The sequence below is a fragment of the Benincasa hispida genome, chromosome 5 (genome assembly GCF_009727055.1).
Source record: "Benincasa hispida cultivar B227 chromosome 5, ASM972705v1, whole genome shotgun sequence".
In the NCBI taxonomy this organism is placed as follows: Eukaryota; Viridiplantae; Streptophyta; class Magnoliopsida; order Cucurbitales; family Cucurbitaceae; genus Benincasa; species Benincasa hispida.
Window position 1 is genome coordinate 38,840,852 of NC_052353.1, and position 13,084 is coordinate 38,853,935.

Here is a 13,084-nt window from a genome sequence, read left to right on the forward strand (position 1 = left end):
GACCACAAAATAGTCCCCTTTAATCCACTCTCATTTTGGGTCCTACAATCTAATCTAAGGGCCAAGAGGATAGTAGAGAAGATCTTGTGGTAGTTTACAAGCTTTTGGAAAGGAAATTCGTGTTGAGAAGCTGATAATTTGAAGAGTTTGTCAAAGGTAATTTCAGAAACCCTATTATTTTTCTTTAACCATGCATGCTTGTTAACTTAGATTAATATAATTAGAGTGCTAAAGATCTTGTTTCCTTCCGCATGTTTAATGTCAACACCATCAATTGGTATAAGAGTATGATTTAAGCACTCAATTTACATTAATTTAAGCATGTTGGGTATTTTCATAGGTTGTATGAAATGGGTGCCAATATGGATATTTTTCAGTTTGGCATTAGATTTCTCTTCAATTATTGTAATTGTTATAATTGGCTCTTTGTTTATGGGCTTTAATGAGTGATTGAGAATCTAAATTTTTTTTTTAAGGTAATAGAGTTGCAATTAGGTTGTAATTGAAGAAATTTGGAAGCATTCTCAACAACAGAAACCAAAAACTGGAGTTATTGCCTTGCAGTGTTACAACGTTGTTCTTCGTCCAACCCAGATGACGTGCATGCGAGTTGGTCCATATGAGTCTTTAGATTTTGGTTCAGTTTGACTTGTTGAGGTTCGGTTTAATCCTGTTTTGAATTGATTCAGACATTTTGATGCTTTGGAGGCTCGGTTCGGGCGATTTGGAGGTAGTTCGGGTCAGTTTGGGCGGTCTAGTGGCGGTTCAAGGCTGATTTTGAATTATTCTTGTAATAATTAGCTTGTTTGCTTACTTATAATGCCAAAACTGGTCCATATCAGTGTATGTTTAATTATTTATGTATTGGATGTATGTTATAATTAAATGTATCTTGTATGTGGATAATGTATGCCATGTAGATTAGAAATCCCATCATAGGAAAGTATGTATCATGCATTGAAAGTATGTTATAATTTGTTATAATTTATAATATGCATGATTTAGGGTTTCATGTGTTTAATATAATTTGTTATTTTAAATCATGAAATGCTTGGTGTTTGTTATGGATGGAAAAACATATCTAAAGTTTTATAAAGTGTTATAAAATGGATTAGACATTTAAAATCTATAACAAAGAGAAAATGCATACTCTCTTAGGGTTAACAAATAACAACTTGTTTTAATGAGTTAAAATAGATCGTTATCTTGTAAAATTATAGTTACAAATTCACCCAGGCTAAATCCTGTCTAAGGCTGAAGGTACTTAAGTTGACGGTTTATGGAACACCTGCTACTTGAGGATTTTAATTGGTTCTTAAGTGTTGTTAACTCGGTTTTATGAGCATGCATGAACGATGTGAGGTAATAAATTGGTTCATCACTTAAATCATAGGTTAAATAAAAATATAAATTTTATACTTGGATAATTGTTTAGACTTAGGTTGTTTTTTAGCCGGAATATACCTAATTAAAGATTTACCTAAAATAAATAGAACACTTTAGTAGGAGATTAATAATATATATGATACATTGTTTTTAGTTTTCACGTCTCTAAGAGTTCACACCGTGAGATTCATGCTTGACTTCGAGTAAGTGGGTGAAGGATATGTGTCACGTATCCTGCGGTCTTTTCCATTAAGTTGCACTGTGAGATTCTCATGTTCTGCCTGCGAGTCACTCTAGGAGCGACCACCCATTTGGAGGGCTGTTTCATAGGGATCGGATCACTGCAAACTCTAGAAATGGATAGGGTCTTTTAAGTCGATTCTCAACTTTGACTCTCCAATTCGGTAGCATTGTTAGGGTCGACCTTTGAGGTCTGAAAATGGAAGGTTACACTTATAAGAGTTACTAAGTGTTAGTAAGTTCTTGACCAAAAACGGTAACTAAATGACTATAGGAATACAAAGTTATTTTGATATTAGTATTTAGTCAAGAATGTCTTACTTCAGTGAAGGAGTATTTGACTGCCCCTCGGTAGCATCTATTTTGACTCACTAAAGTATCGTTGCAAATAAATAATGAATTTTGGGTACATTATTATTTTTTGTTAAAATTTGATTGGGTTTAAAAAGCAATTTACTAATTAGAATTTGTTTATATTTTCAATATGTCGAACCCTTTTAAAAAAACACACGCTTCTAATAAGTTTAACGGTTTTAAATATTCAACATGGAAATCAAATATAAACACAATACTAGCAAATGATGATTTGAAGTTTGTTTTAACTGAGAAATGTCCTTTAACTCACAGCTCATCTGCAAACCAAAATGTTTGGAATGCTTATGATAGTTGGATTAGGGCAATTGATAAGGCCCAAATCTATATATTAGCAAGCATATCCGTTTTACTAGCTATAAAATACGAGAGCATGATTTCCATCAAAGAAATTATGGACTTGATTCAAACATTGTTTAGACAATCTGTCAAGCACAATACTCTTGATAATATTTATAACTTTGACATACAGGATAGAACCTCTGTTAACAAACATGTTCTAGATATGTTTAAAATAATAAACAGGAATATCATATATGAGGAACCTAAGAAAGCATAATAAAGTAAATATGATTTACTTGTTGTTGAAACGTGTTTAGTGGAAAATGGTAAATTAACCTGAATATTGGATTTATGTGTCGCTAATCATATTTGAGCTTTTGCTCAAGAAACTAGTTCCTGGAGGTAGCTTACAGAAGGCAAGATAATCTTTAAGGTAGGGATCAAAGAGGTTATCTTAGCTAAAACAGTCAGAGATATGAAGTTATTTATTGAAGATAGATTCATTTTACTGAAAATGTTTATTATGTTTCTGCTATGAGGAGGAATTTAATATCTATCTCATGTTTACTAGATCAAAAATATAAAGTTCTTTTTGATATGGTTTATTCGATGATGAGTTATGCTTAGTTGCCTAATCCATTTGGGGGAATGTAGTAGAGAATGCATTTTACGTTTTGAACATGGTTTTCTAAAAAATTGTTTCTGAAACACCTTATGAGTTATGGAGAGGAAGTAAAGATAGTTTATGTCATTTCAAGATTTGGGGATGTCCGACACATGTGTTGGTGCAGAACTCAAAGAAGCTGGAATGTTATTCAGAAGTATACCTATTTGTAGGTTACCTCAAAGAAACAAAAGGTGGTCTATTTTATGATCCTCAAGATGACAAAATATTTGTATCGAAAAATGTTACATTCTTAGAAGAGGATCACATAAGAAATCATCAACCTTGTAGTAACTAGTATTAAGTGAAATGTCTACAGAAGCTACAGAGAAATCAACAAAAGTTGTTGATCAGGTTGGTCCTTCAACAAAAGTTCTTGATAAATCTGGTACATCACATCATTCTCAAGAGTTGAAAGTGTCTTGACTTAGTGGGAGAGTTGTTCAATAGCCTAACTGTTACATGAGTTTGACAGAAACTCATGTCGTCATACCTGATGATGGCTTGAACGATCCATTGACCTTTAAACACAAGTCGTCATACCTTATAGAACTATATGGTTTACTGCTAATCCTATTGGGATAACCCTTCTGCAAAGATTTTAAATCAAATATTTAATATCCAATATTAATAAATATTTACCCAAATAATATCTCATATTAAATGGTTTAAAATATTTAAATCATAATTAAATATTTATCTCCTGTAGAATCTTTAATTTGAATTTCATCAAAATTAAATAATTAATTATTTGAATCCAATTCAAATAAATAAATTAATTCTCTCTCTAATTATTTGATTCAAATTTTATTTAATTTAAACAACCTATTTATATGGATCTCATCCAGATAAAAAATTAATTATTTGAATCTTATTCAAATAAATTAATTTTCCATATTATATAGTTAATATTTGAATCTCATTCAGATAAACTTTATAATAAGTTATATATTAATCATACCAATACAATTAACATTTTCCGTAAAAAAATTGAATACTTCAAATCTTCTTTCAATCATAATTAATCTTTGTTGGTATGTGGTTAGATAACAAAGGAACTTTATGGACCTATAGATTATAAACTCCAATGATTCAAGATTAATTAATTAAACTTTTTAATTAAATTAACCTTCATTCATTAACTATAGAGCAAACCATTATAGACCCATAGTTGAACTCTTGTGCACTATAGGACAAGTTGTGTCCATGGATATAATCAATATAAACAAACCGATCCTTCACGAGTTGTTCATAATTACAGCTAGGTCAAAATGTCTATTTCACCTCTGTAATTACATCTTTCTCTTAAGTCTCACTGATTTCTCTAATGAACAATTTATTTATGGTTCAACCATAAACTAAGTCCCTCTTGAGCCAGTGAGAAGGTGAAATCCCTTTGTTTAAGATCTGAAATCAGCACTTAAGTGAACTACTCATCTACTTACCCTATATGGGAATGAGAGAATTTATCTTGTGAAGTTATGTTCCCAGCTCCCCATTTAGTCAAGTCCCCAAAATGGTAGGTTTATTGAGTAGGAAACTTAGGTCACTCTCACTCATGTAAACAAAATGACTGGTCTCACAAACAAAGTGTTGGAATGTCCTAACTCGCAGTTCGTAAATATTGTCAACATATTCTATATATATCAATAAATATGTCATTGAGTATCTTATTCAATAAATTGTTATTGATATTGCATTTTATTATAAATCCAATAAACAAATCCATGACTATAATATGAATACTTTAACTTTATGTGGCGACATACAAGAGAATCTAGTTTTAGTATATAGCCAAAAAGGTCCATAAGTATATGAATGAGATGGATACCTCATCTTGGTGACACTATTGGATGCAGCCCATTTTGTATATTGATACAAATGATGTGACCCAAAAATCATTCATGTAGAGACATGTGAGTGGGGGCATCCTATATAATGAGTTTGCGTAAGACCGCACCACGAAATAGTCACTTTTCTTTATAACAACTGTTTACTGTTAAAACTGACTATTTCAAATTTCAATGACCTAGGGTAACTCGATCTTAGTCCTGAACTAACTATGAACTCCTGTTTATTCGGGATTATCCTTTGATCTACATAGGTGAGAGTAGTCCAACAACACTACTCAATAAGCCTCCAATTTTGGGGATAAAACAGGATAGATAGCTGGGGACATAGCTCTGCAAGATGGAATTCACTCCTACCCGACTTAGGGTTAGTAGATAGGTTGTTCTCTTAAGCGCTGAATCTTGGTCTTGAACAAATGGGCCCTGCCCTCTTTTGATCAAGAGGGTCATCGTTTATGAGCCGGACTATAAACCAATTGTTCAATGGAGGATCGGTGGGAGCTTAAAAAGCAAGATGTATTTACAGGGGTAAAACAACAATTTAACCAATTAAATATGAACTACCTGTGAAAGATCGACTTATCAATTATGATTAAAATGGACAAAAATATATCTACAATGAGGAGAGTGCAACTATCAAGCTATAATGGTATGTCTTAGTAGTTAACGAATGGTGATTAATTCGGTTTAAAAAGTTTAACCAATTAATTGCAAATCGTTGGAGCTCATGATCTGTAGATCCATAAGGTCCCTCTACTAGCTCGTAAAATTATCTTGGATTAATGAATTGAGTAAATTTGACTCGATGAAATTTGAAATTAGGGTTTGAATTTGAAATATTCAAATTCAATCAAAGTTTCTCTTAATTGTATTTGATACAATTAAAACGTGTAATTTTTGTCGAAATTGAACGAAATGGAAGAGTTCAAAATATTTAAATAATTATTGAAATATTTGATGAGGTGTAATATAATATTTAATATTTAATATTTAATTTAATTAATTAAAATTAGTTTAATTAATTATCCAATTTTTGAAATTGTTCAAAATTAGTAATTTGATTAATTATATTTTGAATTTATTGAAATTCAAAATAATGAAACTAAAATTGAAAATTGTTTTTTTGAAAATCAATTTTTAATTAAAATTGATTAATCAAATGAAGAAATAAAAATCGGTTTTAAAATTGAAACTTGGATTTTCCCATTCAATTTAACACCTCATGCCACTTCAAGTTCAATGGAAATTGAAGTGGCATCAGACATACTAGGTATTTTGTATGATTTTTTTTTTTTTTTTTAGCATGATCTTCATGCATAAATTGAAGTGTTGAACTTCAATTAAGGTCATGCAATTAGTTTTTAAATCAGAAACTCTGTAGAAGTTAAGAACTCTAAAAACTACGTTCAATCTCATTCAAATTAAACTCAATTCAACGTTTCTACCACACAATTCAAGCTAAAGAATAGTAAAGAAGGTCTCTGTGGTGGTCTATTGAAAGATTGAAGCATCAATTCGTGGATCTCAGCTGGTTTTGAAGTGTTTTCGTCAAAGGTATTGTGTTTTAAGAACCCTCTTAAAAAATTATGTTTTAGTGCATGTTTTAAACTCAAATTAAGTGTAACTAGAGTACTTATTGATTCTGATTTTTTTCGCTGCATGTTAGTTTACTCTATCACAAAGTTCACAAATCACTCATAATTAAGATCGAGTCGTACGTGATCATCTTATTAAATATTAATCACATCAGTTTATGAATTTACAAAGAGGGATTATATATTTTGCGGTCCAATCTTATATAGACTTTTTGTACATGACACCTCCACTCACATGTCTCTACATGAACGGTTTAGATCAAACAATTTGTAACTATTACGAAGTAGGTCATATCCATAGTGTCACCAAGATAAGGCACCCAACTTTATCCATAAACTATAGACCTTTAGGTTATTTCTTGAACATGATTCACCCGTATATGAACTACATACGTGTTTAATATTTCATACAATAACCTTGGATTTTATGATTTATTAAATAATGTTATGGAATCGATAATTAACATAAAATAACAACTTATTTTATTAAATGATAAATAGTTTATTTATAAAACTACGAGTTGTAGGGCATAAACCGCAACAACATTTATGTTATTATGACCCTAAAATTGTTTAAAATAAGTACATTGAGTAAACACATGTCTTTGATCTGTTTTAAGTTAGTTTTTATTGTTTTGAACAAGTTTCATGAGTTTTTGCAAAGATTTTGATCATTTTTGCATAAAATAGCAGTAATGTGCCCGCATCATATGCAAGTTTGAGTTAAATCGTACCAGTCATACAAACTTGTTGATTTCTCAGTCTTCAATCATCTTCCAGCTTTGAAACTACCAAAAAATGTTCAAGACATAGAATTCAACCACTTCTTACCTACCGTGGCCTGTATAAAAAGATGCAAGCTTCATTATTCATTTATAATAATCTTCACTCCTAAGAAGAGATCTTACAAATTACCTCTAAAGTTATTCAAAAAACGAGAGTTCCTCTGAAGAAAAGTAGTCTTCAGGTCACCCTACATATGAGAACATGTTTAGAGTGAGGATTCACACTTGAAAGAGGTTGAATCTATTTGAGAGTGAGGTTTTGATTCAAGGAGTTTGTATTACTGTTTTTCCAACACTTATTCATTTCATTCTTTGTTTTTTCCTTTCTTTATTTTTTTTTACTCTTTGAAGTTGACATTTTAAATCATGGCTTTTGCATTAATGAAGTTTATTCATTTTTCTTTAATTATGAACTAGTTCTCTATGGGATTGGATCATGTGGATACCCTAAGACAATATGGCATAAGTTAATGCTATCGCATCAAATCTTTTTTACTTTTCTATTTCCTTTGTTGAGTATATTGCTACTTTGTTAAGTTAAACCAACCATTTAATTTAGCATGTTAATTGAGTCTTAATATTGAGAAGGTCAAGATAGAAAACGAATTTCACAAAGGAATATTGGATTAGGAATCTAGACATAGGCTGTCATGTAACCTTAGACATAAGGTACACTATAAGGCTTAAAAATTGCATAAATTAATCTCAATTCAGTTAGCCATAGAAATATAGGACTAGCATCTTAGGATTTTAAAGGAACTTATGAACCAAGATTGAACTGGAGTAGTTTTGTTTTTTCCCATTGTTGGTTGATGTTGATTTTATGTGGCCGCAAAACTTAAGGTTTAAAGTCTGTAGTTTGAAACTTGACTGTTAATCCATGTTGTCATTTACTGTTTACTTTAATATTCACCACACAACCAAAATCTTACTTATTTCCACCAATTACCTTCGATTTTAAATTGTTCGCATTCTCTTTGAAAAAAATGAATCATAACTAGTCTTTTGGGATGAAATACTTGGAATAATACTAAGTTTATATATTTTTTATAATGTATGCTTGCACTAGACTACATTAAATTATAGTTCATGCTCCAATGATCTGAGATTAATTGGCTAAACTCATCAGACCAGATTAATCTCCATTCGTTAACTAATGGGTCACTCCACTAACACCCATAGTTGCACTCCCTTCACTGTAGATATATTATGTCCACATGATTTAATCATAATCAGCAAGTTGACCCTTCATAAGTTGTTCGTAATAATAACTGGGTCAAATATCTGTTTTAGCCCCGAGATTACGTCTTATTCCTTAAGTCCCTACTGATCCTTTAATGAACAACTGGTTTGTGATCCAATCACTAAACCAAACTCTCTCAGTCTAGTGAGAGGGTGGGGCTCCTTGTTCAAGACCTGGATTCGGGACTTGAGAGAACAACCTTTCTTCTATCCCTAAATCGGGTAAGCGTGAACTCCGTCTTGCACCCTATGTCTCCAACTATCTATTCGGTCTTACCCCTGAAATGGGAGTCTTATTGAGCCGGCGCTGTCGAGCCAATTCTCACCTATGCAAATCTAAGGGCAATCTCAAATAAACAGGAGTTCATAGTTAGCTCAGGATTAAGATCGAGTTACCTAGGTCATCAAGGTGAAATAGTTAGTCTTATATAGTAAACAACATTATAAAGTAAGAGTCACTTATTTCTTGGTCCTGATCTTATGCAAACTCATTACATAGGACGTCCCTACTCCTCATGTCATAACATGTACGAAATATGATCACATCGTATGTAGCACTTTACGACTCTTTGTAACAACTATAGAGTCGGCCGCATTCAATCGTGTTACCAGAATAAGGTGCCCATCCTTATTCATGTACCATAGATCATTTTGACTATTTACTTGAACCTAATCCACTTTTATGTCTCCACAGTTCAAGTACTCATACAATAATCTGGGTCTTAGTTTATTGGATTTAGACTTTCATACAATTTATGAAATCAATAACAAATATATTGATTATAGAAAATGTTTATCATTTTACAAACAGCGAGTTTTTAGGACATAAAACCCAATAATACTCCCACTTGGACTAACACTTCAATGGATCAATATATACAAATATATACAATGTTGAGTTTACATAGAGAGAATAAAATGTACAAATACAATAAACTAGGGCATTACAATACCCATAAATTCTCTCACTTGCCTTAGTGATACAAAACTCGTAGTCCTAGTCCTATTAGGTGACCCTCGAATACTTTAGCCAAAAGGGCCTTTGTAAATGGATTAGTTAAGTTGTCTTTGGAAGCAATCTGGGTGACGATTATATCTTCTCTATGTACAATCTTTCTGATGAGATGGTACTTCCGTTCGATATGTTTTCCCCTTTTATGGCTTCGTGGTTCCTTTGAATTTGCAACTGCTTCACTGTTGTCACAATAAAGAGTGGCAGGCAGGTGCATATTAGGAACTACTTCCAGATCTGCCCGGATCTTTGGTTATTCGCACCAAGTCCCTTGAAATTGTTGTCTCTTTGCTTTCTACACTATTGCTTTTACATGGTATCAGAGCTTTAGGTCCTATTTTCTTTTATGGCATCAAGTTCAGGAACATCAGAGGAAGAATCCGTCTAGCTGATGACGTCCCTCCCAAGTGATGGAACACGAGACATACGTGATGGAATAAGGATCTAATTACACTCTAATTTCTTTTAATTTAAAGGAAAAAACATGCAATTAAAGGAAAAAATAGTAAATTAAAAATTACTTTTGAAGCTCCCAAAAACCGCTTTTCCTCACTGAATCTCGACCCGAACTCTTCTGGACCACCACTAGAGTTGACCTACTATCCTCTGGACCTAGAGCTGGATTGTAGGACCCGGTGTATGAAGAATCCGTGAGAGAGAAAGAAATGGAAAAAGAAATGGATTTTTCTTTTGGTTTTAGGTTTCCCTTTTTTCAGCCCAAATTTAGAAAACTATTTTGGCAAAAAATGGCAAAAGTTTTTTCATCCAAATTGAAAGCCCAATTTATAGAAAAAAAGCCATGCAACATTTGCATGAAACAAATCCATTAAAACCCAACACCTATAATCCACTATCTTAGTGGGCTTAATGTCTCCACTATAAGCCAACACCTAGCCCACTATTTTGTTAGTGGAATTATCCAACAAAAGTTTGGATTTTCCCACTAACTTTAATCAAAGGGCAAAATAGTCATTTTATCAAAATCAAACTTTGACCGAAAAATCAACATTTTGACTTTTTATGATTTTTTCTGTGTTGACTAATTTTGACCTCCCGAGCATGAATTCACATTCATTTTCTTGAAATTTAAATCATATTTGAATATAAGGTCGATCAAAGTTTGACTTTTCAAAGTAAAAAATAACTCTTTGACTTTTTCCAACTTTGACCATTTCCATTATTTCCGAGCTTTCGAATATGAACATATTCATATTCTTGATATTTAAATCACATTTAAATATTAAAGTTTTATTTCTAAACTGAAAAATCCGACCACTATATCACATATACTTGTCGGTTTCTCTCTCTTCACCTAATTCGAACAATTTAAATCATTCTATCATACTGTTCTAAGTTTATTCCATATGAGCTAGTAGGGGAACCTAATGGACCTATAGATCATGAGCTCCAACGATCCGAGATTAGCTGGCTAAAACTTTTTTAGACGGAGCTAATCAACATTCGTTAACTAACAGGTCATTCCACTATAGTCCCGTAGTTGCACTCCCCTCACTATAGATATATTTATGTCCATTTGATATAACCATGATTAGTAAGCTAATCCTTCATATGTTTTTCGTAATCTCGGCTGGGTCATAAAAACCATTTTACCCCCGAGACTACATCTTGTTCCTTAAGTTCCACTGATCTTTTAATGAACAATTGGTTTAAGGTCCAACCTATAAATCGAACCCCTCTCGAGCCAAAGAGAGGGTGAGGCCCCTTGTTCAAGACCTGAATTCAGTATTAAAGGGAAAAACCTATCTACTATCCCTATAACGGGTAGGAGTGAATTCCGTCTTGTACCCAATGTTTCCAGCTATCCACCTGATCTTACCCCTGAAATGGGAGTCTTATTGGGCCAGCGATATTAAGCTGCCCTCACCTATGCAGATCAAAAGATAATTCCGAGTGAACAGGAGTTCATAATTAGCTCAGGATTAAGATTAAGTTACCTAGGTCATCAATTAACGAAATAGTCAGTTTTATACATAAAACAGCGTTTAGAACGTAAAAAGTGACTATTTTATGGTTCAGTCTTATGTAAACTCTTTACATAGGATGCCCCACTTGCATGTCTCCACATGAACGATTTAGGATCACATCGTTTGTACTAACTACAAAATGGGTCATATCCATAGTGTCCCTAGAATAAGGTGCCCAACCTTATTCATATACTATAGACTATTTTGGCTATATATTTGAACTTGATCCACATTTATATCACTACATAAAGTTCAAACTACATTAAATAGCCTCAGAACCTTAGTTTATTGGATTCAAGATTACAATTTCAATAACAATTTTATTGAAAAACAAAACAGAATATGTTTATTAATTTACAAACTACGAGTTTTAAGACATAAAATCCAATACCAAGTACTACATCTTCTAATCTACCTCCGGTCACTCTCTCCATGTCATCGCCATCTTTTACCCTACTCGTAACCCAACGCATTCCTTATTCTTCTATTTGAAATCCAGTTTTCCCTCAATAAATACCTTCCTCTTTTCCCTTCAACTATGGTCCATCACCACATCCTTATCCTTCGATGTCTGTCGGTTCTCACACAAATTTTCCCTATCCACCTCAAGTACCACAGTTTCCCCCCAAACTTCTCCATGGTCAACCACCAAATCCTCTCTCAATCATATCTTCTCCTCAATCACCAGTTGCAAACTTCCCTCACATGTCTCAGTCTCTCACTGTTAAGCTTACAGATTCAAACTATTTACTATGGGCTATGGTCTAGAGAGCTTTATTGATGGTACTTTTCCCCAGCCTTCTAAGTACTTAGACCCTTAAAGAACGCAGCCGAATCCATATTTCTCTTTCTGGAAAAAGTGCAATCGGACTATAATGAGTTGGTTCTACTCCTCTCTTAATGAAGACAAAATGGGTGAGATAGTTGGCTATGAATCTGCTTTTGACATCTGGGAGGCTCTCCGCACCGTGTATGAATCCTCTTCTATAGCACCTATTATGGGTTTTTGTTCTCAACTTCAAAAAATCAAGAAGGATGGACTAACAGTATCACAATACTTGGCTCAAATCAAAGATGTTCTTGATAACTTTGCTGCTATTGGTGAACCTCTATCATACCGTGATCATCTTAGCTACATTCTTGAAGGGCTTGGAAGTGAATACAATCCGTTTGTAAGTTCTATTCATAATAGAACTAATCGTCCATCCATTGCTGATGTTCGCAACCTACTCATTACTTATGACTCCCGATTGGAAAAACAAACAGCAACAGATCACCTCCAACTCATTCAGGCCAATGTTGCCCATCTCTCCATCAATTCTCAGAACCGCCATCCACAATGGCAACAACATAACAGGTCTTCTATTCGATCTTCTACACCTTCAGTAGGCTCTTTCCCAAGTATTCTTCCCAATCCCCTTTAAATTTTTTCCCTTTTAATTATATATTTTAATTTGAGAAAATTAATATATGTAGATCAATTAATATGTGGCATTCATGAATGAATTACAATTATTTTACAATAACTTTTTGTGCATTATTTTTACTTTGAAATTTGCTATTTATTAAATCAAAGAGTTCAAAGTTATGGAAGTTTAATTGGCTTAGAGATAATATTGATTTGGTATTAAATTTTTAATGAAGAAGTGGTATAATTGGCTCTACACTTTA

General features: G+C 32.8%; 1 protein-coding gene across 1 annotated transcript; it reads left to right on the top strand.

The window, feature by feature from the left end:
* Window positions 1–12,324: 12,324 nt before the first annotated feature.
* LOC120077323 lies at window positions 12,325–12,837 on the top strand. Its single transcript, XM_039031205.1, has one exon. It carries the CDS (start codon window positions 12,325–12,327, stop codon window positions 12,835–12,837), a length of 513 nt encoding a protein of 170 aa, XP_038887133.1.
* The last annotated feature ends 247 nt before the right edge of the window (window positions 12,838–13,084 follow it).

Excerpts from the sequence above, each read along its gene's own strand:
- LOC120077323 (XM_039031205.1), top strand. The coding sequence starts at position 12,325 with ATGGGTGAGATAGTTGGCTATGAATCTGCTTTTGACATCTGGGAGGCT.